Source organism: Barbatula barbatula (genome assembly GCF_947034865.1).
Source record: "Barbatula barbatula genome assembly, chromosome: 24".
NCBI classification, from domain to species: Eukaryota; Metazoa; Chordata; class Actinopteri; order Cypriniformes; family Nemacheilidae; genus Barbatula; species Barbatula barbatula.
Genome location: NC_136787.1, coordinates 6232057 through 6258276, shown reverse-complemented (window position 1 = coordinate 6258276; position 26220 = coordinate 6232057). Strand labels below are relative to the sequence as shown.

At 37.9% G+C, this 26220-nt stretch overlaps 3 protein-coding genes across 3 annotated transcripts; 1 reads left to right on the top strand and 2 right to left on the bottom strand.

Moving 5' to 3' along the window:
• Nucleotides 1-373: 373 nt before the first annotated feature.
• On the bottom strand, nt 374-3181 carry ndufa8 (NADH:ubiquinone oxidoreductase subunit A8). Its single transcript, XM_079449335.1, has 4 exons — nt 2969-3181; nt 2279-2442; nt 1397-1562; nt 374-707 (listed from the first exon to the last, which is right to left on the bottom strand). Exons 1-4 carry the CDS (start codon nt 3017-3019, stop codon nt 570-572), a joined length of 519 nt encoding a protein of 172 aa, XP_079305461.1. The 5' UTR covers nt 3020-3181; the 3' UTR covers nt 374-569.
• Nucleotides 3182-3409: 228 nt separating this feature from the next.
• On the top strand, nt 3410-12013 carry morn5 (MORN repeat containing 5; the record flags this gene model as incomplete). Its single annotated transcript, XM_079449187.1, has 5 exons — nt 3410-3456; nt 4308-4455; nt 4592-4703; nt 4780-4911; nt 11916-12013. The coding sequence occupies 5 exons, from the start codon at nt 3410-3412 to the stop codon at nt 12011-12013; spliced, it is 537 nt and encodes a 178-aa protein (XP_079305313.1).
• A 1182-nt stretch (nt 12014-13195) lies between these two features.
• Nucleotides 13196-25058, bottom strand: lhx6a (LIM homeobox 6a). The gene is made up of 9 exons (XM_079448070.1): nt 24621-25058; nt 23872-23943; nt 23412-23594; nt 21889-22010; nt 16087-16307; nt 15886-15986; nt 15423-15518; nt 15157-15331; nt 13196-14734 (listed from the first exon to the last, which is right to left on the bottom strand). The coding sequence occupies exons 1-9, from the start codon at nt 24696-24698 to the stop codon at nt 14655-14657; spliced, it is 1128 nt and encodes a 375-aa protein (XP_079304196.1). The 5' UTR covers nt 24699-25058; the 3' UTR covers nt 13196-14654.
• Between the last annotated feature and the right edge of the window lie 1162 nt (nt 25059-26220).

Sequence of the window (26220 nt, the reverse complement as noted above, 5' to 3'; positions counted from 1 at the left end):
GCTGGGTAAGGAAGTTCTGGGGGAAATTGGCTTTTACCCGAGGGGACTGTCTGAAGCCCCTGAGGTTCACAACACTACACAGCCGAAATCTGGTTTTAAAACACCAAATTAAGACAAGAGGTGATGGCTGGCCAGCACAGCAGACCAAATGCATGAAAGCTCTATTATAACAAGCTGATAGGTGAACGTGATCAAACTACAAAAAAAAAACATGCAACACCACACCATTTTTCTTAACCGGGTTTTAAACATTAACATTTTTGCATTTAAACCCTATACAATGTATTTTGTTTAAACAGTATTGTGCGTAGTACAATTCAAAACTAACAAACACGCACCATCCAACTATGCACAAAGACAAAGCAACATGTAGTCAATTTTAAATTAAATCGTTTTAATTCCATAACATGTAAGTGAACAAAATTTATTGACATTTCTACACATTAATTTAGGATAACAGCACTGCCACTGGACTGCTGTATCTTGTACTGTCAAGTGGGGTCTGGTTCTGGCCAGAAGAATGGAGTTGATGGACATGATGATCTTTAGAGGACAGCAGTTGGCCCATTTCACCAGTTCCAGAAAAACATACGGCTGCCGTGTTTGGATGGCTGTAGCTCGGCCTCAATAGGAGGGTTGGGCTCAGGTCTTGGTCTTGAATGGTAGGGGTTTTCAGGCAGAGGCCGAGATGTTGCCACCTTGGTCACCTTCAGGACAGAGGAACAGTTTGAGGCAAGAAATATGTGTTGCACTGAAAATAATATTTTTTTAAGTATGAAATTGAATTGCAGATCTCAAGTCAAACTACAGGTATGTAAAAAGGCATGTCTGGCAGTGCTCTGCTAGCACAAGAAAAAAACTTTACATTTATGGGTATTTACAAAACTCTTTTAGTGGATCCCAAAGTAAACTGAGACAAAAGAAACCCATTCTCTTTGCATTCCAACTGAACCTGGACATTAAACTTGTATAGCTTAAAAGGGCCAAAATACAGTGAACATGGTAGAACAAATAATTATTTTAAGTAAATGAACCATTCTAGAAACACCTAGTCTGTGTGTATTGTCTGTTATAAAGCTGCGAAAAATTTAAGAGACCACTCCAGGTTTGTCTTGAATTTGCATTTCTGCAAGTATTGTGTCAATTCCAGTCGTGTTGAATTTGAGCAGAAATAAAACTTGACGTCGAAAAACTGAGATAATGCAAAAACGAACGAAAGTTGTCAAACAAATCTGGCTTATTACATCATATATTCGTCCATGAAAATGTAGGTAGAAACATTAGTATTTTTGTTGTAAAAATTAATATGAGCGTGTTTTATTTACCATGCAGTAAATTTGCTTTGGATTTGAGCCACCCTAGTGGAAACAGAGAGATGATAAATATGTAGACTCACTTTGGACAGGTCTCCTAATTCAGGCCTCTCCCAGCCCAGTTTATCCAGCACACAGTTATCAAACTCCTTCTGCTGTTTACGACAGTGACGCAGCTCAGCCAGGTTTGAGTAATCCAGACAGGTCCAATACTCTGTGAAAGACTCAGCACAGTTTCCCTTTATCTGCCTGCGGAAACAACAGCACGTTAGTTCAGTTTGAAAAAATTATCTCATTTTTGGAGGAACTATACCTACTGCTTGTCATTCTAGTCGAGAAAACATATTTACATTGTGGGTAAAATAAACTTTCCCTATGAACAATTTCAGCTCTTTAAAAAAATACAGACATTACATTTACGCATTTGGCAGACGCTTTCATCCAAAGCAATTTATTGCTTTATACTATACATTTGTATCCGAGCATGTGCAATCCCTAGGATCGAACCCATGACCTTGGCGTTGCTGGTGCCATGATCTAACCACTGAGCTGTCTAGTTTATGACAGACACTTGTCATAGTTCAGACGCATGATAATATCAAAATGTTGCAAAGCAAGCTATGTGCTCAAGATCTCCAAGAAGCAATTGTTTTTTCATAATTTACTCCAGCCATCCCACATATTTGAGAAATTTCTCAAGTCATTCTCCATTGTTGTTATTTGGATTACTTGTTGATGTAAGCATGTGCCGTTTTGAGTTTCAACAAGCTGGGAACTTTATATGAATATAGAGTGACAGATATATAGTTTGTTTTCGTCTTACGAAAGGACATCGTTTTCATTATCATCTGGGATGACGTGAGGAAAAGTAAATTATGAGAGAATTTTCATTTTCTGCTTGAAACACGGTGTTAAAAAGTGTGTAACAAGTGAGACGAACACCGTGACAAATACAATTTGGTTACCTGAAGAAGTTTATTGCACATTCATTGACTTTCCTCCCTTCATTCAGACACTTTCTGGGGTCCTTCTCTTCCCAGCGACATAGCATGAATGCCTTATTAGGCTTGTCACACTGAGAGCCATAGTGATGGGCAGCCGCCTTCAATACAGCTGATGACACATTAACCTGTGCAGAATAACAACGCTGAATCCGCTTCTAAATACTCCAATGTGAAGATACAACAAGACATATAAAAATAAGCTTTGACTGAGGGCATCCCCAAAAGGACTACATGCATGACTTTTAAAAGCCCTTTCTACATAAGCAAAACGTGTGATCTGTAGTTTATTTATATTATTGTAATGGATACTGCGCAAAGCATATTGGTTACAAGGCAGGCCAAATTACTCTATTGTGTATTTTTAATAAGTTTGCTAAACAAACAGTGTGGGTGTCAGTTTAATGTGTTACCCGTTATATAGCATTTATCACGAAATAAATGTATATAACTTTATATACAAATAATATTGAAAAAGAACGAATTGCGCTGCTTAAAAGATTAACACTATTTTCACTTTCCTTGGTCCTACATAGTGCACAAGTTTATCACATTTCAATAAACATTACTAGTTGACGTTAGCTATAGCACTCAAGCAGCAGTCAGCAGCTTTAGGCAGCCCTCTGGTTGCATTTTTCCATTATTTCGACTCACCTCATCGACGTTAAGGTCCTGCAACGTCGGAATCTCAACCACACCAGACATGGTGTGACTTTCACCGCACCAAAACTAGCCGAAATTAATTTGACAGTTCACAACACACCTCAAGGTCCCCGTCTGCAGCGAGACGAGGCCGCACGAAGAAGGTCAGTTACCTGCGCATGCGCGGAGACTTGCGGGCGCACGTCGATGGCGTCATCCACACAGAAACCGGGGAACTCAACCGCCATCTTGGCTCATAAGAAAAAAATAAGAGGTTATTAAACAGGCGTTCTCTCTAATTGTGTTCGGTTAAACGGGTATAGAGCTCCAAAATGGTTTAAAATTATTTATTAGCATATTAACGAGTCCCGTGTGAATGTATCGCTCTTTGAGGATATTTCATAATAAATTTATGTTTCCATGGCAACGTTGTCGTGCGGTTGTTCAACAAACATGGAGTTTATGGGTAGCACTTATAAAGGAGATTACAAAAATGGCAGGTAAATGAAATTGATAGCATGTCAATGTCCAAGCTTTTGAATCTGAATATCTAAACATGTAACGTTAGTATTTTATACATGTCATATATGTTGGTTGGTAGTTTCGGAATTTAACGGGGACGTCCTTTGAATGGAGATCCCTAATAGGATCGGGAATAAATGACAAAAAGTATTTTTAAATGAAATGAAATAACAAATCATTTAAAATGAAGAAAAGGAGGTTAATAAATCATTCTTATACGCACCATTATTGGATGAATTGGTTTGTTGTTACAATAATAAAAATACATTTTATTTAATGGCGCCTTTCAGGACACTCAAGGACACCTTACAAAAGAAACACAAGCAATAAAACACCAATACATACAATATAATAAATAAAATCATTTTTTATTGTTATTGTGTGGTTATAGCTCAGAAAATGTGATGGCTGCCTTTAGATGGAATATTGAACTTAGTATAAAGACATAAGTTAGAAATAAATATGCATAATTATTAAAAATGTATTAACAAATGTATTGTATTAATGAATTATGTTGTGTGTTTATGCATTATTTATTTTGACTGTGCATTTGCGGTGTGGGATTGCATCAGTCATGTGACAAACACAGCATACAGTGCGGCAAACATGTGTTCACTCGAATAAACAGCTTTGGCATCTTTGTGGGCTTCCTCTAGTTTAACTACAGTGACATATTGACACTGTAATGATTAAGACTTTATGCTTTTTTCCCTCTCATTTAAAATCGGAGCTCTCCATTGTGCAGACAGGAACATTTCTTCGTTCAGTTTTTATTGGGAAGCTAAGTGAGAAGCTTATGAATTCCCATCTCATGTTGTTTTCTTCTCAGGATGGAGGGGATGGGAGAGTATACATTTCCCACTCAGACTAGATATGTTGGAGAGATGAAAGACGGCATCTTTCATGGAAAAGGAGTTCTACATTTTCCCAATGGAAGCAAATATCAAGGGGTTTGGGAGAAAGGAATATCCAAACAGGTCTTTAACACCCTTTTACAGCAGATCGTGATATAGCACACATATACAACAGCAACTTCATATCAAACTTTTGAAAGGTACTTTGTACATACAAAATGAACATGACATGTAAATTGAATGTTTCTGGTGCATGTAGGGTAAGTACACATTTTCAGACGGTCTGGAGTATGAAGCGAGTGACTGGGATTACTGTGATGGCAAAGATAGACGGTTCTACTCTGAGAGGTGTAATGGCCTGAAACCGGCAGGTATGGTTTCTTACAGAAATTATTGGTTTCTGGTCAAGTATAGCTTGAATGGACAAAAAGAAATGCTTTTTTAAAGGCGAATCCCAGTTAACTGATCGTGACCCCCCGCGGGTCATCCCTGAGGGTTGCTATGACAGCGGTAATGGCTTTTATGATCCTAACACCAGAGTTGTCAAGGACTATGAGGGCAATTTTCTCAGGAACACAGGTAAGAGAATGCATTTAGCAATACTTTTACTGTACAACAAAAAACATTTATTTTCTGTTTTGTTTTCTGATTTATGTGTGTAAAGTCTCACAGTGCTTAGCCTACACCTTTGGCATAAAAAAAGGTTTTTAAATTTTGAGCTGGTCTATTTGCTAAATCTATTTCAGATAAACCCATCCCTAAATAACACTTAAAACATCGGGTTTCCTTCCATGATGTGTTCAATGGTCTACAGTCTTTAAAGTGGGCAATTCTTGTCTAGAATATGCCACATTTTAGACCAGACACTACGACATTTAGTCAAAGGTTTGGCTGAGTAAGTCTCACAAAAACCCACCTAACCCCAACTCATTTCTTACATCGTCAATTTCCCACACAATAATTTCCATGAAATCACAATGTATTTCCTAATCCAGTCCTTCTCCCAGTCCATGATGTGCAATGCATTTTCCCTACGATTTTGCCCTCAGTCCTGCCACCTGGAACATATAAGAACACAAGAGCATTAGAGTGGCATAAATGGATTAGCTAAATGCGTGTAGATAGTGTAGAGACTGAAGATTGAGCAGTGAGATCGTAAGATAACTATTCTGTAGGTCTTTTCTCTCAGCCAGACATGCCTCTGTGCTGTAGTCACTTGAATTGTTTTCAAAGAAAATGTAAAACACATTTTCCAGTGCCCGATGTAGTATCTGTGATTTGAGGTGAATTCTGTGTGTCAGTCTGTATGGATGGGAATTCCAGTTCCCATGCCCGTTTCACCTATCATTACAATACTGTCCAATGTCATTAATTAGAAAAGATTGTGGTATTAATACTTACAGTGCTTTGTCAAGGTTTGAATTGGGATGTAGGGTACCCTAGAGTAATCTAGAGATGGTTCTGGTGTTATATGACAAATAACTACCCTAATCCCCCCATAGACACACACAACCACACAGAGCAACAGTGGTTTGATAATACTGCTTTCCATGTCAGTGTATCACAAATAAACAGTTTTGATCTTAGGATGCTGGATTTGATAAAACAGATGCACTGTTGTCAAATTGCGATTAACCGATTTCAAAATAATTGTCTGAGTTTATATAATATATGTGACCCTGGACCACAAAACCAGTCATAAGTTGCCAAGTCTTGTAGCAATAGCCAAAAAAACTTTGTAAGTGTCAAAACTATATATTGTTCATTTATGGCAAAAACTATTAGGATATTAAGTAAAGATCATGTTCCATGAAGATACTTTGTAAATTTCCTCCCGTAAATATAAAAACTTTATTTTTGTGAGTGGATGCAGCAAAACCGTGAACAAAAATGGCTGGAAACATGCCTACAAACATCACTCGCTGCTGCCCGGTGTTTGGGAAAAACCCCCTCGAGTTTGGTATTGAGTGTCATTACAATGTCATTACAGCAGTAAGCCAACAGAGAGCATTAAAACAAACCTGTTACTTCTTAGCAACGGCCTGCTAAAGTGCCTCTGATAGACAACATTAAAGATGATTTTTTGGCACCCTCAGATTCCAGATATTTAAATATCGAAGAACACACACATATTTTCTAAACGCAAACAATTATTTTGGAAACAATTAATTATTTTGACAGCACTAATTTTTAGCAGAAATATTTGATCCTTTGTGATGAATAAATAATGTTTTTATAATTTATTATATAATCTGACAGACTACAATAATTATGAATTTCACAGTATACATGAACCGTTGTGCATTATAACTTACACATACTGTAAATCAACAGGTTTTCTTTATTTTACGTGCTTAGATATTCTCTATCCAGTAAAATAAATACATGAGGCTCAGTATACCTGCTCATGAAGTCTATATGTGTATTTGGAAAGTTACTTTTGACTTGGCACCTTGCTGCATTTTCCAGTTTGCAAGATGCATGATTCCCAACTACATGCAACACGATATGCAGGCCCATTTTCGTCACAGTCTGATTTCGAGCATGTACGTCATCCATACCATCATTCATCTATTTCATATCATTACATTCATCTATAGTCACTATAACAGAGGAAGACAGCTATATCCTGAACAGATGTCAGACGACTGAACATGGAGTAAGAGTGTCTGCTGCCTTTTTTGTAGAGAAGCTGAGTTGAATTGATATTATAAAGGGGCAGAGTTGTTGTCTGGTTAAGTAGTTGCAATCTAATAACATTTGTCATGGGGCTTTTTTTATGCTTCAGACCCACACAGAATCTCTGCTGGTAGCCCTTTGCAAAAAACCTAGGATATAATATCCCTTGTCATCAATTATGTGTTTGTTTAGTTATTAAGAATAGGAGTTTTGTGTCTCTAAATATCTCTGAGTGGCCCTCTATTTGAACAATACATACATTTGATAATATTTTTACGTGTCAGTCACTTTATAGCTCTATTCAACGTCAGCAAATACTCTGTCACGGTGTGGTGTACGTCAGATCATTTCCAGCTTCTGGCATCACATTTGTACTGCATGGGACCATAGAGAAAACATCAGACAGAGATTTATTCGAGAGCACAGACCTGTCAAATCAAACCACATCCTATACACAAATCCACATCCCAGACTTTATTTGTTTTCATATTTCTCTTGCTTTTTTGCTGACCAATAACAACAAATTCAGTTCTCCAATGCAGAAAAAAGCAGAACTGCATACTCCCGAGATGTCCCGCTACCCAGCCAAACAATAGTTTTGAGCTCGATTTAAATATATTATGAGGACCTCCTTGGACAACGCCCCATAGTGCAAGGATAATGTTGCTGTGGAAATACATCTGGCCTTCAAATCAGAAGCAACTTTAACGTCGAGATGTATTTTAATGGAATGTGGTGCATCCTATAGATTTATTTTTATCGCTTAAAGGTGACGGCACATTTGTCAAAATGGGTGTGAAGATAGAATTTATTGCCACCAGCTTCCCTTCAGGATGGGGGATCACAGGGTGCACAGACGCTGAAGAAGCAAACGAAGAGGAACCACTTCCCTGCAGGAGGATGTTTTTGGAAGAAGAGGAAAGAGAGACAAGTCCAACTACAGCTGTGGGGCAGAAAAACAGTAGGATCCAGGAGACGTGGATGACAGGGGGTGGCAAACCCACGCGGCAGCAGCCCGGGCTGGACAGGAAGGCATGCGGAAATACCCAGGCCGTGGGCCAACTCTGGAGTTGGTTGGAGAGCACTAGAAAAGCAGATGGGAGGAAGCCCTGAGGAATCTCTTCACGTTGGTCATTTGAAGCCGGGGAGGGTGGGTTATTACAAGAAGCAGTTGATGGCGTGCCAAAGTATGGGATGGGCACAAGTCTTCTTCACATACCATAAGCAGTACCCTTTGTCGGCTAGCACAACAAAGACTGAGTGTACATACCAAGAATCAGCATTTTCTTCCTGTGCTACATTCAAACATGATACTTCAAGTTACAGGACGTGATGTCATATACGGGCCGACAGCATGGTTTAAAAAAAATTTAAATGACTGGAAGACGACATAATCGGAGCTGTATTTTTGTTTTGTCTGTGTCGGGTTTCATGATAACGGAGATGTAACGTAGACATAACTATCATAATGTTAGCTTTCTATTTGTTGATGTCTGGTAACACTTTAGAATACTGTTCCCTTCCAGTGAAGGCAGTCAACGTACACCTGCATGGCTGATAGTTCCCATAGTGCTGGGTAAGACCCTACTAATGTTCTTGAAATAAAATAGTTTTCAGTTCCTGCATTCTTAAAAATAAAAGTGCTTAAAAGGTTCTTCGCAGCGATGACATTGAAGAACTTTTGGTACCGCAAAGAACTAAAGTCAAAGGATCTTTAAATGATTTTTTTTATAATCTGAAGAACCTTTTGTAAAACAGAAAGGTTCTTCAGATGTTAAAGGTTCCTTATGGAAACAAAAGGTTTTTCTATGGCATCGAAGAACATTTTGAAGCACCCTTTTTTTAAGAGTGTGTGGTGCAAACATACCAAAAAACAGGCACCTACGCCAATAGCTGAAGGTCTACAAAAACGTTCCTCCAGTCATTAGCACCTATCAGCTATTTGGGAGTGGGTCCTTTGACTTGGCATCCATTCACAACAATCTAAAATTATAGAAACTGTTTGCACAGCAAGCCATCCCTCGGTTTCTTGCGAAATCTTTAAAATCTTCAATTATCCCACCACAACTAGACATCTACTGCCACAGTTACACCAGTCTCATTTAAAGACATTCCTGGAGAGCAGGGGAGGACAATGTTTGCTTAATGCCAGAACATGGGATGATTCTCCTAGTTCCTTCCTGGAAACTGGAAATGCTTTGAATTTTGAGCGGAAGCATTTCCAAAGCATGTCATTACTCAGAGCGTTTGTAATGAGCCCTGCAGAGATTGCTGGATTAGAGGCTTTAGGGAAAATAAGGTGTTCCTGTATGCTCTAGTAAACTACCTGGAGTCAAGAAGGTAGTGGGATGCATGGATTCTTTTCTCAGTTAGACTGGAAATCCTGTTTACAACCAGCTTCAACAGTTAAAAAATGACCTAGGGAGGTTGGATATATGCCTTTTATGCTCTCCAACCAAAACTAACGTAACATAAAGACGGTGCATGAACTGTCCAATTTATTAATTCTATTTAAAATTCACTAAAATTGGATTTATGTGCAGAGTAAAATTAAGGGTTTTAAAATAAAACAAAAAATATAAAACAACAAAAGTTAAATTCATAGTATTTTCGATCTGAGTTTGATTATATTACACAATGTGACAACTTTTTTTAAGTTGTGTTTCTCTTAAATTTTGATTGTTTCATTATGATTATTATCATAATAAATACGAAAACATTTTTTTACCATCAACGGTATTATAACAAATATTTTCCACACATTTAGGTATTATTACACGTACGCAGACATTACAATACTGGCATAACACTGAGCTCAAAATATTAGTTTAACATAACAGTTACTAAAAATAAATCATCCAAAACTTCATTTAATCGTCTACATTTAATCTCTAAACTAAAATAAGGTCGGGCGAAACAAAAATTTGTTACACTGTGATACTAAACAATACAACAAATGAATCTACATTCCTTGGGAACATAATGCGATACTGTTGTTGCTGTTACTGCAGTGGTTTCCTTCTGTAATAATGGCGCTTTGAAACTAGCTCAAGGATCACATTGAAAAATCCCGGTGCCTATGAAAATAGCCCGGGCCTAAACACAGAGTTTCTATTTTGAGATAATATCCGACCTTTTCAAGAGATGATCTACAACCTGTTGAGGACGCCCACATCTCAACGGTACTTTCTGCGCCATTGAAATGCATTCAAACAATAAGCAGAGATCCCCAAGACATTAATGGAAAGTGGAGCTCTGTTTGGAAGGAAACACTTCTCCTTTTGATTGTATTTTAGCGATTAAGATAAACACCTCGTAACTAAGTGCTATTACGGTTTTCCTTCTGAATTCTAGGCTTTGATGTGGTTGACAGATTTATTGCACCACCTGACTGAGGGCTTAACTTGAAACTGGTAAAGGAAATAAAATTAGAGGCAATATAGGATGTGCAAAACAGAACGTATTACTAGTAAAATGCACAAACAGTAAAGATAATGGTTCCTGGAAGGTTCTTTCTTGAGCTGTACGGTTCTGTGGAAAAAAACGGTTCTTATATGGCATCGCTGCAAAGAACCATTTTAGCACGTTTTGTTGTAATGTACAGGCACACGTTGGAGCCAAATTTCAGAGAAATCAAATATAACTATTCATAAAAGAAAAACCAAAAAGAGTAATTCTAATATATTGCTAACTGGACTTTAATGTGATTTTACTATTGTGCATGCCTTTAGTTTTTACAATGATACAAAGACCCATGTATATCTCATGGAATATTTTACAGTCAAGCATAACCAAAGCTCCTCATAATAAATCACATTTTGAAGTAGACTACTTTTTACTTTGTAAGCTTTACCTCCTCAGCGGATTTGCAGATTTACCTGAATGATATTTTAGGCTGCATTGTCATGCAAATCGCATTTGTGAGCCCTTTGAGCCCTCGACAACCGACACCGAGTATCTATTTGCAGAAGGTTTGACGCGCGTGACACGTGTGCTCTGAAATAGGATCGTATTAGCCTATGAATTTGGCAAGTGCATGAATGCCAAGGAAACAATAAGCATTGAGGTGGTAATTTCGCGCAAATATAAACGTGCGAATTCTATCCATTTCTCGCCGCCGTTTATAGAAACGTAATTGTAGACCGACCCTGTCCGTCAGCCATTGGTCGACGCGCCCACGAAGGTATTAATTGGTTTAAAATAGTGATGAAATGTTCCACTCGAGCGTGACCTCCGCGCGGAGAGCGCGACGTGGGAGAAGCGGGATGAAGTGAGACTTTAGCGTGCAGCTGCCGCAGAATGGACCTTCGCGTGCTGGAAAAGTCTCAATTGCCGCGCGCGGGAGCCAGGTAGAAGTGGCGGGAGGCGCGTGGAGAGGCCGTTTAGGGCCATCGCGTGCAATTACCGACAATCAGAGGAGAGCTTAAGACCTGTTCTCAACAATGGGCCCGGTTCGCCACGTTCACGGGGGTGAGCGCTCAAGTGCGTGCAGCTGCGCGCTCACATTCAGCACCAGCCGCAGAACTACCTCTCGCTCCGCAATTAGCAACTCCTTTCAGTTTTAACCGTTTAAAAAAGCAGTATATTATCCACTGTTTTTAGTCGCGGAATCATCTCTGGGAAGGAAAAGAAAAAAGGGAGCGATTGATTGTCGCGTGAAGTAGCGAATTTTCATAATTGTTGTCTTAATCCCGCACGTACAAAATGTAAATTGCCTCTAAGCGCATATGAATGAGTTTGACACGTGCCGATTTTTGACCGAACGATCGCGAGAAGGAAAAATTTGACTTTTGCGTTCAAAACGCGCGAAGGCGTGCTGCGTTGAATGCCACTATAATGCAAACAAACAGGCCTATATGTGAATAATCAAAATAAGTGAAAATGTGTGTAATCCCAACCTCTAGATGACCAAGAGCACGAGTGGATCGTGGGGACCTGCAGGAAGGGCTGGGATGAGTTCACTGGCGGTTATCCAAGAAACAGCGCACTGGAAGACAAGTGAGAATACTCGCACACAAGAAGGCCATTGTGAATGTGTGTGATGTGAATTAGATATCTGTGTTGGCTTTTGAAGGAAACATTTATAAATACAAAATCAACGTCAAAATAAAGGTTATTTCTATGATGCAATACTTAAGCATGTCATGCAGATGCGGTTTTAAATGTTTGAACAACTGTGATAGTTTTTGAGGTGCTGTTTTGTAAATCACCTGTGGTTCATTTGCGAAATGAAACCAGAAAAAATACCATCGTGTTATAAACCGCTAATGAAACAAATCGGAAGATCATCAACAAAATCAACTTCTCACGTTTGTATTGGTGTTTGGGTAAACTCATGAAACGGGATTGAAAATAGTGTTACATCATGCAATGTCTGTCTATGCAGATAATGCACTAACGCTGAATACAACACAATTTTCCATTGAAGAGAATGAGCCAGATTATTGCTCGGTTCACAAAATGACATGCAAAGACTTTGGCTTTAAAAAAACCTGTGCTTTTGCGAGTGTGGGCTATAGGAAAAGATTATGTCCTAGTGGGTCCTTTGAAACAGAACACGGGAGACAGGATAAATCCTGTGATGTGGCCTGACAGGGAATTCCTGATGCCGATGGAATCAGTGATGGAGTGATTACTGCACACACTGACCCGTGCTGGGTCTGCCAAACTCCTCCATCAAGCCCGTGATTGCTTCCTGCTACACGTTTAGAGTGCACACACGCACACACACACACACAGACCCAATACTGGCCCATGCAGTACATATGTCTCTTTTAGACAGATATGTACGTTCAGTGTTGTAAAACGTTACACAATTATAGAAAATATAGATATTTAAAATGATAAAAATCTGTGACAATTCTTTTTGGAGCATTTACAAATCTTTAGCACTTTCCATCTCGAGTGCATGGTGTTATTGAAGCGAAATGTTGGACACGTCAAACACAAAGAAATGATTGTTACTATTTTTTAAATTAGCATCTTAAATCATTTAAAACTAAAAAAAGAAAGACTGAGAGAATGAAATGTGATTCAATTTCAATAGCACATACGTATTCTCTATACAGGTTTTTCAGCCCAGGAAATATATTGCAAACTATACAAAATTCTTTACAATGCACAGTCAAATAAATTGTTATTTGTTTTATTTCCTTTTTTAATTTATTTTTTATTTAAATTTTTTACAAAACAGACATGTGGAAGTGGGGAAAAGTGCTTACAGGTTACCTGTCTTAATAAATACAAGAATGTAAAGGCCCTCCATTCAGAACACAAGAGGGTATTTCTCAGATTTAAGTTACAATTTTAGACTTTTCCCCTGGTCTCAGACCTGTACATAGCTCTGATCTGTTAGTATACAACGTGTCTGCAGCAAGTATACATCACTCTCGCTTTCTGGTCACGGCTGAGGCATATACGGCACACATGTATGGTTAAAACAATGAAACACGGACACGTGTAAAAAATACATGTACATTTTCTTTACATGTAGCTATCTTTACATTTTTCCCAAGTGCTTTTTCATCTTCTTAAACAAGAAAACTTTTTTCTTTTTCTCACTTTCTTTTTTGCACCAAATGTTGTTTGTCATTGATCGTCCCTTCTTGATAATCATATGGTCGATATTGTCTTTCTCTGTTTTATAAAAGCATTTGGAGCATGGTTTGAAATAATCTCATAAAATCAGTGCTATTTGGTTTATTATTACTCTAAACCAAAGAATCGGTATGGCAACAGTAATTGTGATGAACTTTCGAAAATAATAATAATGATGATAGGAAAAGCTGCAATTTCTTTTAAGCTTTTCAAATAAAACCAAAAATATGAATCATTACTTATATCTTTTACAAACATTATGCTTTCAAAACAGAATGCCAATTTTAATCACAATTTAGGGTTATTTTCTAAACTTTTCCCTCAAAAACCAATGAAACATATTAAATCAATTAAATAATGGAAATAAAGTTACATCATTATTTTACAGGGTCTCTGTTTTGGATCAATAAAACTTGCCATCTTTTTACTCCCCTGCACAGACGTATGCATTGCATTTCATGCTATGTGAACTTTGTTAAATTTGGAAGTTAGGAAAAAGAAGGTAAGAAATGAATCAATTTAAATCCATTACTCTTGGTACAACATGCATGTTCACTCATGTCACTGGGCAAGACATGTTTTGCATGTTTCAGCAAGGAAAAGGGATAAAATATGTCTTACCACCTTGTTTTTCTGATCCCTTTGCTCTTGTGCTTTTCCCCTTTTCAACCTATTTCTTTAACACTGATGCAGGTAACTGTACATTCCTTTTGTTTGCTTTCAAAGTCATCTCCAAACAAGAGCTGAGATGAGAGAGGGATCAACCAAGAGCACTTCTTTTACAGTGTTTTTGTCCACAAGTCCAGAGTTTCGGCAACAAGTCTTAAATTCACAGGTCACAAATATGTATTTTCCGTAAATGAACGTGATGCAGGAGTAAAATCCTGTCCAAGAGGAAACGGTCTCTCCCCTTGGGAGTTCAAAGGTCAAGAGCAAGTGGTACTGTGACCCTCTCCTTGAGCCTGATCCGACCTCGAAGGTCCGTGGTGGAGTGGCTGGAAAATGGAGCATGAGGTCAGGGTGAGGGGTCACAGTGGGGTGGGGCATTAGCGGCTGAGAGGGAGCTGGGGTAACGTCATGGCTTGATGAGGAAGGTTCTGGGCTGTAAGCATTGAAAATGGATGACCTGCGAAACCAAAACGAACAACGTTAGTCTGTCCTGCTGATGAATCGTTTCTTACATTTTCAATGTTCAATAAAAAGTCTCTGTATCTCAGCTTAAAATGCCACTTTTTGTATCATTTTTCACCCTTTGACTTTATTCTGCAAAACATAAAAGAAGATATTTTGTCCCCTATTGACTACCATTATATGGACACAAAACCACCACAAGACATTTTTTATATCTTCTTTTGTGTTCCATGGAATAAAGTCTAACAGGCTTGAAAGACACGAGAATGTTTATTTCCTCCTTTAAAATGCGGAGACAAATCTAACGCATTTGTAGGTGTATACAGTGTAAACAATGGTTTTGTGCATATCACTAAGTAAATGATAACAAAACAATTGTTGTATAACTCAAGTGGCCATGTTTTAGGAAACACTCACTTTCGATGTAGCCGTGCAGAGCCACCATGCGCGCTCTCTCAGGACTGCCGAAAGGAGAATAATGCAGTTCATCTGGCAGTGATGGTGGCATGCGGGCCTGCGGGTGAGCTTGAGGTGGGCCGCTGTGCTGTGGAGTATGCTTTTTATGCCTCGCTCTGCAGTTTTGAAACCAAACCTATAAAAAAGAACACAAAATGATGAAGCTCTTTTTACTGAATGTTATTCTTTAAATAACCAACAGAGAGAGCAAGATGATGTTTCTTTACCTGTATGACTCGTCTACTCAATCCGGTCATGTCTGCCAGCTTCTGTAGGGTCTGGGCATCAGGATTGTTGTCCTGTGCAAACTGTGCCTGCATTACCTGCACATGCAACATAATGAAACTATAAATTTCTAACAATTTAGATATTAAAGCATAAGTGCAAAAAAACTATATACTGTAAAGGCCTCCGCAAAATATGCATGTATCAGGGGCATTTCGTATGAGAAAATAATCAACAGTACAGAAATCAAATGTATGTCATGGAATATGACTTCAAAGCATTTGTGAAGAATTCGAAATGACATCGACCACCATTGACATCAGCAGATTATGTTTCAGTACGATGTACCGTAACAAATTGTGTTAAGTATACTTAATACAAATTTGATACTTGTTTCGCAAATGTAAAGAATGCCACGATTTATATATTCACCTATTTGCCGCCCTAACAGTTTAATAATATTACCTGTAGTTGTTCCGCAGTAAATGATGTCCGTGCCCGTTTGGCTGGTTTTGGTTGACTGTCTTGTTCCGAGGGCACTGCCCCTTCAAGAGTAAGTCCACTTCCTGTGCAAAAACCAGGCAAAGCAAAATAATGATATTAGAGTTTCTAAATCTACAAAAAAGAGAGCAGTTCTTCCGGTGTGACGTATCTTCGCACACGTACCAGTCTCAGCGGCCCGTTTCAGGTTCTCCACCATGGTGTCATAATGGATCCGACAAAGAACTTTCTCTTCCACCAGTCCAAACTCTTCGCCTGTTGAAAGCTGACGTTTGCAGGAGAAACATGCGAAGCAGGCCAGATGGTAGGCGTTGCCCCTGGCTCGCCGCACCCAGTCGCTGGCATAGATCTGGCGGCCACAGCGGGCACACTTTGTACCAAACCTACTGTGAGACAGAGAAAGGCTTGTGCATCAATGTTACTGTTAAACTGTAGTGAACAATACAACATTTATATAGGGTCATTTTGTATTTGCTGTTGTTACTTAAGCTTATGACCTAAAATGTTATTACAGAGCTCAACAATAAGATGTAAGGTACTGTATAGAGCTATTAATTTCTGTATTCGTTCAGTGTTGCACTGTAATGTACATTTATATATCTTTCTCTTTCACGGAAAGCTCTCACTGGCTAAAGATAGAATAGAGATAGACTGAACCCTGACCAGCCACTAAACTTATTCGACATGGTTGTAAAACATTTAGCACAAACAAACTACTAGTAATTCTATGAGCAGTAGGTTTGGAGGAAATAAACTTACAAGATCCACAAACCTAGCCACGTACCTCGCGGAGTTCTATTTTTAACCATTTCAAATGTTATATATTCGCTTAACCAAATCAAAATATTTGGAATTAAAATTATATACTCAATATCACATTTATAAACATTAAAGTTTATGAAGAAAGAAAATGTTTAAATGTATACGAAGACAAAATATAAATAGTACAATTTGAATACATTACCATAATGTTAACCACCGCAATGTTGTCACTGTAATTTTGCATGAAGAATTTTGTTTTTGCCAAATCATGTCATTATCATGGCCAAAATAATTCACGATGACCATAATATTGTGATATTTATTTAAATGTATTTATTGAAGTAAGTAATGCTAGTGAAATTCATCTTCAGTTTTGTTTATTTTGACCAAAGATTTAAATATGAATTAAAATAATACTTCAAAATATGAGTGTGGGGAGGCAGAGAGAGAAAGAGAGAGAGAGAGTTTGTAACCATTGTTGCACTAAAGGCAAACTTTAAACTTGGATTGAATTATTCGTAATATTATCACATGCATCATACTATTAACACAATATCGATAATTGTCTACATACGGTATATATACGGTAGCATGTAGAGTTGGAAGGCTTGTTTGATTGTTATTATCTCCTCAAACTGTGATCTGTACATGAGCCCTGCATTTTCAGGATCCTGATCACGCAGTAAAGTATAGTTTATAGCACCTCCTTTGTTCTTTTGGGCCCAAGATGACTTAATAAACAATACTACGGTGAAACAAACCAACACACAAGGATCAGCTGTTTGACTGGTCAGGGCTGCTCTTTGACCCAGACATCACATTTAGGTGACCACAACTGCGCTCCACTGTTGAGCAGACCGACATGGCTCTGACACAGACTCAGACTAATGCTCTGCAGATGGCCAGTCTTGGCCCCTTTTTTGTCCTCACTCTGAGCCCCCCCATGCACCCCCCTCCACCACGCCTCTGTCACTGGGAGCTCTTGTGTAAACAAAGTGTCGTACACAACCCCCTCCGACTGCAAAGAAACATGGGATACCAAGATATCAAGTCAGTTTGGCCATGTTTCACCCGTCTACACTACTGAAGAATGATGACACTGACCCGGAGCGCTGAAATCCCTGCAGCGGGGCCCCTGCGGCCATCCAATGCAAATGACATCATAGCATGCCAGGAAACACGATGGGGCTCAGGGAAAAAATCAACATGATTCTTATATTTGCCTCTTTGATCAGCATTGTTAGAGAACATTGCATTTAAAAGTAACACATTATCACTTTTTCCCAACATGTGTCCGAATAGTAGACTGTTTTGTTACAAATACTGCCAACATAAGCACTTTTTCATTTATTCACATTATTTTTAAGTTTTTAATAAAATGACACAACCCAATTTATATTTCGCAACAATTGGGTTTTATTGTATTTGTCAATAAATAATCTAAATAGAAAACATTACAGACATTACGCTATACATGTAACAGATAACGTGTTGCTTAAAGTAATCTGATTTGCAATTCTGTGTATGTATGTTTGTAAAACTTGCCACCACTTAAAAAGGATAAGACAGCCGAGAAACAAAACCAAACACGAATCAAACACCTTAAGAAATATTTACTTTCCTCTTATGCACAAGATATAAGTCACAAAGCACGTCTCGTGTGTTGATGCCTGCAGCAAGTATTCAAAGGCCTTTCTGTGTACATTGCACACTATATTCTGACAGCATAATTCCAGACAAAGAACACAATGTTTGAGTAATGATGCATTTTAGAAGAGAAACATTGTGGAACAGAGCTGAAATCTCTCATGGCACTTCGTCTACCGCAAAACATTTCAGAAAAGCCATACAAATCTTAAGGGGGATTTTTGCTGTGTTGTTCAGATCTGCACCATGTCAGATTGTGCGTCATTCTCCTTATTCTGGATTTATTTCTGTCCTGCACGTGTAGCCGCAAAGCGTCGTCCTCAGAAACAAGAAATTCACCTTTGGCTTGTAGAGCTACCGTTTCTATAGATTAAATTTGATGTACTCGTGGAGTGTTGGAATCCGAGTAACGCTTTCTCTCTTCGGGGGAGAGCTATTAAAGACAATGTGCTGAAACTTGACAATGTGTTGAACTGAATACCTAAAGGATTTTGTCAAATCTACGTATCAAATTCATCCAGCACTGTAGAATTTAAGGACACAAATTAAATTCTAAATCACATGATTTCTCAAAGGCACGTGTGCTGTTACAATCAGACTGGGGGACGATAGATTTAAATTAGGCAGAATTCCTTAGTAACCACCCAGAGCACCCTAGCAACCACGTGGAAATGTAATAGAATTTGGTATTGAATTTATCATACAGAGTTTTAATAACCAGAACAGAATTCCTGAAATGAAACGGTCCAGAAAAAATATCGCTGTCATTATCACGCACTCCCAAATTCCCAAATACTCTTCACAAAAGTACGTCACCTCCTCCGAATCTAGCAATCTCAGCTCCACACGAACCCACCAGGGTTACTGCTTTACTCCATCACCCTGTCTTTTGCTTCCTCTGATTAACAGCCTCTGACGTCCTGTGTGGCCTGATGCTCACGCTCCTTTTTTGTGTAGGTACAGTCTCCGCTTTGACCCTTACCGCCAGATCTCCGGCCATTCCTCGCCCCCACCCCTCACACACAGGCTAAGCCCACTTTGATTTCCTGCAATTACAGTCTATTAGAGAAGCTGTCACTCTGGCCTAGATGAGAAGCTAGCATAAATGAAACATATCTCCTTGTGTTTTTTCTTTCGCAAGAAATTAATGGAAATCCTTTTCCGGCATATATGATGACTCGTCTGTAATGGCAGCAAAACAGTCCGGGAAGAATCTCATCAGTCTGTGCTATTGACACGCAGACACAAACTCAACATATTTACATTCAGTCATTTAGCAGACGCTTTTATCCAAAGCGACTTAGAGTTCAGGGAGCAGTAAGCAATATGTCATAAAAGAGCAATAGTACGATAATACAAAGCTACATATACCTGAATCTTTCCTGTAATTCATGCCCCATCATATTTTTTTAGAATGAAATCATATTTGTTTGTTTGTCTTTACATAAATCTTTCAACGTAGGAATTAATTTAAAACATTTACACTTCTTTAGTTTAAGCATACTCTATGTTGCCATTTTTACGTGGCTTAAAAATATAAAAATAATTTGTTTAAAAAAACATATTCCAGCTGTTTTCTTTTCTTATCTGAATGTTTTCTTTCAGTTGGTGTATCCTACATCTGAACTCATAAAATTACAACACAAAAACGTGAACATGAATGTTTTAGATGGCCACCTTAGTGGTTAGGCTAAGCCTCTAAGAGTCAGCCACAGTCAAAACCATCTTCTCTACGAAAGTGAATACTAATAATTATTCTCAAGTGAAAAACTGAGCTCACAAAAATAGTCAGAAAGACAGGTCCCATACGGTCCTATCACCCTATCATCATAACTGCAGATCACTGCACAGTCCCTTTCAAAAACCCTCATCGTCCTCTTTCTGCCCTCATGGAAAGTTATTTCTTGGCTTCGGTGTTTCAATGACACACTCTACAGTATGCAGAGGACTTTTACAAGAGAGATATTTCAGTGCCGCCATAGAAGAAAACACACGTTCACATGATCATTCAACTAAACTCCACAGGCTTGGAGCTATTACTGCATCTTTTAAAGAGTCAACGAGAACATATGATATTCTTGTTATTAACAATTCTGCTGCTGTTCTTGTGATTGCACTTAAATAAACAAAAATACCAAATAACATCGTACACAATAATGAGAAAACTATCATAAATCCCTGCGGTTGCTTTTTTAAACACAAAGCATAAGAGGAACGTGATATGAAACAAAATACTCCTTAAGGGCAAGGCTTTCCATTCTGTTTTCGCTAGATGCAAAATAAGATTTTTAACTTTACACTTTTAGAACCGAAACTCCCGTGAATAATTCAAAACTAAACATACAAATCACATAAGGGCGACAGCAGCTTTAAGGTCAAATCAAATAAAAACGAGTACTGTAATAACAACGATAATAATAATAATAATAATACACATTTGACCAAAATATTATCCGTTCAACAGAAAATAAAAAAATATTTAACTGGCACTAATAAAGGTTTCTCAGTGCAGACGCATTCATTCAATCATTGCAGAATTATACAGTCTACTTGGTACACAATCAAATAGCAGCTGACCATCTTGAGAATGTGGTTCTCTCTGCAATTCGATATATAAAATAACCAATAAATGAAACCCCCAATAATTCCTTAAGGCATTTTACTTCACAGTTGCCTGTTATCATTTCTCAGACATAAAAAGGCATCAACCACTGACAGATCTTAACCTCAGCAGTATTGCTCATGAAGATCAGGGTATTGATGTACCATCTTGTGGAGCATATCTTCAGATTATTGGTCTTAATTTAGAACAAACGCTCTCTTGCAACACAACATTGACTTTAAAGGGGCCAGTCATTCACATTGACAGGCAATAAGCAGGGAAGGCTGGCCAATATCATACCATTCATTCAGGCTGCTGAGTGCTCTGCAATCATGGCATATCTCAATCCTTGTACACTCAATGCAATTTCACAGCTTTTCCTGGTTGGATCTCACTCACTCAGTGCCTCCCTATGAGTATGTTACCGGGTCTTAACCAGAGGTTAATACTTCGTAGATCGAATTAACTTGTTTTGTACTGTTAATGCGACAGCAGGCGAGAGAATAGTGGCTCGGTATGTTAAACGATCAAAGCTCCTATATTAAGACCTCATTCAAATCTTAATTTTGTGTAGAAGCCTAAAAGAGACATTTTATTACATGAGCTATTTTAATGTGTTCGATTTAAATAAGCGACAATTTCCTATTATTTTAAGCGCAGGATATCCGTAAACCGCCAAACTATGACATCTTCATTTTTACACCGATGGGAAATGTATGTAAAATATTGCAAAAAAAATTATTCGCGCGTGCATTTAAGTTGCACAAATATATTCAACATCCAAATAATTACATTTCTGTACAGACCCATCACTGTCCTCACACACCTCAATACGCACTAGCAATCATAAGCAAATAATGACGTAATATTTCGTTAATATATATATATATATATATATATATATATATATATATATATATTGTTTCTGAGGACAGGAAGTGAAAAACTTACCCTACCTGAAATAATCCATTTTACAGAAGATTTCCTTGTTTTTAATATAGCAGCTGCTGTGTTGACGTAATGAGGTTCTGCAAACTGAACACTCCAGACATCTCACGTGCCAAATCAGATTATTAACCTGTAATAAACAGAACAGGGATTTTAATAATAATAACAACAACAAATAATAATAATAATAATACTTTTGCTTATAACGTTGCTTATAATTATCTTTAGCGTATACAAATGTAGGCACATTTCGTAAAATTAGTCGTTTTTAGGTGAACATATTGTAGAAAGCTTTTTAAGACCTCGATATATTTTATTGTGTTATATAATATATAATAAAGTTATACCGAGAAATACTTAGAACTTTAATTTAGATACATTTTAAATTAAACCAGAGGTTCTTTTTAAGCGAAAATATTGATGTTTCAGGAATTCAATTAATGAATCCATAATCTAATAATGTTTGTGTCTAAAAAAGCACGTTATATTTTTTCTTTGATATTATAATAAACGAGCAAACGGTGAGTTTAGAAAAAGCACATCTTATAAGCAAGCATTATTTTTTATTTATTTTTTAATACTTTGCCAGACTGCCTGAGCTAGAAATGAAAGGCGTTGCACGGGAGAAGGAAAATCTTCATTGTTGTTTCTTGCTGAATTGTAAAAGGGTCTAAATTGACACGCATGGTTTTATTAGTTTCCGCATAAAAGCAAAACAGAGACGGGTCGCGAGCTGCTGATCCTAACACGCACTTCCTGATAAACTAAGCAGCACGCGAACACACGCGTGCAGGAGGACAGTGGTACTGTCTCAATAATTTGAGAAGAAACGAAATGTGGCCTAAATGCATGATTCATCGAAAAACTGACAAATATATTTATTCATTTTAATTTGCAATTATTATCATGATTTGGTGAAAGATTATGCTTTTTTATGTTTTTCGGTCGGAACAAACCTATGATGTGGCCACGCATTAAATGACTAATAAACCTGTTATTTTTTAATATGTCGGTTTAATCTAACGAGATTATATCCATACGTTAAACTGCTAAATTTTTTAAAGACATTACATTTTTCTTTCCAATAATGAAAAAACACAATAATAAGACTACACCTGGCAGAAGTGTATTTTTACGTCAGTCAGGAAATTATCCATATTTTATACCTGGTTTTAAAAACAAAAACAGGAAATCCATTTCAATTTTAATGTCAGACAAATAAAGATAAAATGGCGTTTATTCCCAAGTCTTATAAATTAGGAAATGTATTCGATGTGAATATTAATAAATAAATCATAATGTTCAGTATTTTTCTTCAAACTATAGCACTGCAATTGGCACCCCAAACAAAACACGAGGTTTTTAATCAATTCGTTTAAACTACTAAATACTACTAAATCACTTTACAGCATAATGTTGCTTGCAAAACTTTAAGAAAGTCGGGCTCTTGGTCAAATCACTATAACACTCGTCAAAAAAGACTGGTCACATGAGACGACACAAACACACACACACACACACGCCTTCATACCTTCAGTAGATATCTGTCCAATATCTCGAGGCCACAGCTCGCGCACACGTTCTTCCCGGTGGACGGCACGGAAGAGGCGGTGGAGGTGGGCGAGCAGATGGACGGGGTTGAAGGCGGACTGGGCGAAGAGCGCGTGTCGTCTTTCTCCATATTAGATCTGTGCGATTCTCCGTCAGAGTGTGACTACAACGATGACATTCAATAAATAACGCGTTAAAATAACAGAGTTTGTGCGCTGTCCTTTAAAAAAAAGATTGCTTCGTCCTAAAGGTTGTCAAATGTGTTCATTTAAATCTGTTTCTTTAATCTGCATCACTCTTACAAATCCAAGTTAATTTGTGCTAATGGAACATATTATAATGCATCATACAGCCTTAGTAAAAACGAATGCTGCGTGTTTAAGGCATATTTTGGTAAAGCTAAATAGTAGAGACGCACAAATGAAGCTTCACACACTCACCATAGCGTGTCCGTGTTGGTTGTCCACGCAGCGTGATGCTCCCGGTGTGCTCTGTGAATCTGGCGAGATCACCTACAAAACAGAAGTCACAGTCAACCCACGGGTCTCCATCTCTGGCATCTCATCTCTCCGAGACGTCGCCGCCTGCTCTATATATGTGCCCAAAAACAATAAAAAGCGCTTTTAACTGTGCATTGAGAGCCTTGCAACAAAAACACCCTGTTTTAATGAAGCGATTTCAATTTGGATTGATTTTTCCTCACACTTAACCCGTGCCTCTTTCCATAATCGTATTTCCACGCAATCCAGGGAGCTGAAAAAAATAAACTACCTGCAATTACAAATAGCTTGAAATGCTCGCGATAAGAGGACCCCAGAGTGTCAATTTCAACTGCCAATCAGAGAAAGCAACGGGCCACCCAAAGAATTGCAAATTTGATTTTTAATGGCAGTAATTAAAATCTAATTTTTCCTCTGCAGACTTGGCGCGTGAAGAGGATGGACCGCAAATCGCACTATTCATAATAGATCCTGATTCTCATGACATCACTTTAAGGTGAAGATGTTGCAGGCTCTGGGAGATGATAAAGAGAGGACGTTGGCAACGAGATTTCACACTGAGCAACATGTTGGCATTGTCACAAAGCCATTGGAGGAAAATCCTTTCATTTCTGTAACCAGTTTGATTTCTTTTCATCGAAATAAACGCACCAAACATGCAATGCACATTTGAAACAAAAAAGTCTTACCTGTTTTGTGGGAATTCCTTCGGATAGAAATTGATTTCCCTCTGATAGAGGGGCCAAAGTCTCATTTTTCCAATACATGAAAAAGTCCCAAAACAAAGTCACTTTTAAAAGGTGAACTTCTCTTCACGTATCCTCAGGCTGCAACCAAGCTGTCTTTTTATCCCATGCGCCCTGGCCCCTGATGCGCGGTCAATTTCGGTCTAATATCGACCACGTTCGCCGTTTCTTTTCAACTAGTCGATAAAATCAATAACGTCAGTGCTTATTAGAAATCTCTGTGAATTTTAAAAAAGCCTTCACATTCGTAAAATGAGCAAAGCGGATCAGAAGCGGTCGAGCGCAAGCAGCTCGTCGGGACGCCTTATTTAGAACTGTTTGCCGGATATTTCCTACGACTTTTCCCCTCTTTTGGGATGCAGTTGTTTGAGTACAGGAAGTGGAGAAAATTAAGGGGCTGGCAGGTTTTGCTCCTGCTCTCCTCATAGGCAGTCAGAGCGCAGCCAACCTTCTGAAAGTTTGCAGATCAGAGGGGAGGGAAGAGATCTGCATAGGGGAGTTTGTGAGAATGGTCTGTGTGTGTATCGAAATTGTGATCTTGCATCATTCAACTTCATCATGCTTTTTAATTTGGACCAAAGCTAAAATAAATTTTAGGTTTATGAATTACTATTCAATTCAAGTCACTAAAGGAGCGTAATAGTGCAAACGTAATGCGTTTCAAAGTATTGTATTTCATAACTTATTTAAACATATAGAGATATGACACGCGCAATACTGAAAGATAAAATATGTAACAAACATTATCTCCAAGTTGAAAGGTCATGGGCTATTAGTTTATTTCTCCCGCACATTCACGATCGCCTCTTGGATAATACGTTTGTTTGTGAATTGTTACGTTTTATATTACGGCTACATGATTCAGAAAGGATAAGAACGACCTCGGTTTGCGTTGTTTATTATACATTTATTATATATGAAAAATGTATATGATTCATCGACGGGATCATGTCTCTTGCGAGACGCAATTTGCTTTTTACTCCGTAATGCAAAATGTAAATGTTCATTTTTATGATTTATTTGTAAAGATTTGTAAAGACAATTTAATTCGGTAACAAACGATGCTCTTCGACCGACAATTCTTCAGCAAATCTGAGTGCAGAATGCTATATGGAGAAACGTTGAGGAAGAGAAGGTTAGGCTACCTTAAATATTCAGGTAAAGTAAGAGACTTTATGTTATATGCCTGTGATACTGTTGCGTAAAGTTGGTTATAAATATATTTACTAGTGTGTGACGGTAGGCCTTTATATTAATGCGTGCATATATTAGTCTAAGAATAGAATAAAATGACGTGTGGTGTAAAGGAGAAGATTATACAGGAAATGTTCTGATAGGAAGAACATTTATATCATGTAACTACTATTCTTTTTTTTCTATTTGAAATTCCGGTGTTTTATTAAAAATCACATGAAAGTGGTTTGAAATTGACGGTCTGTTAGCATATCAATCCTATTGACAAGCAGGATTTTCTTTATTTCTCTCGTCATGATATAGGATTAGTTCCATAATCAAACCGTTATGCTCATATTAATAGGAATAA

Bases quoted from the DNA above. Each gene is read 5' to 3' on its own strand.
- lhx6a (XM_079448070.1), bottom strand. From the start codon at position 24,698: ATGTATTGGAAAAATGAGACTTTGGCCCCTCTATCAGAGGGAAATCAA. The intron at 15,519-15,885 runs GTAATATTATTA...TTGCATGTGCAG, and splicing joins TTACTGCGGAACAACTACAG to GTAATGCAGGCACAGTTTGC. The intron at 15,332-15,422 runs GTAAAGAAACAT...TCTTTTTTATAG, and splicing joins TGAGTAGACGAGTCATACAG to GTTTGGTTTCAAAACTGCAG.
- ndufa8 (XM_079449335.1), bottom strand. From the start codon at position 3,019: ATGTCTGGTGTGGTTGAGATTCCGACGTTGCAGGACCTTAACGTCGAT. The intron at 1,563-2,278 runs GTAACCAAATTG...TTGTTTCCGCAG, and splicing joins TGTGCAATAAACTTCTTCAG to GCAGATAAAGGGAAACTGTG. The intron at 708-1,396 runs GTGAGTCTACAT...TCTGTCCTGAAG, and splicing joins AATTAGGAGACCTGTCCAAA to GTGACCAAGGTGGCAACATC.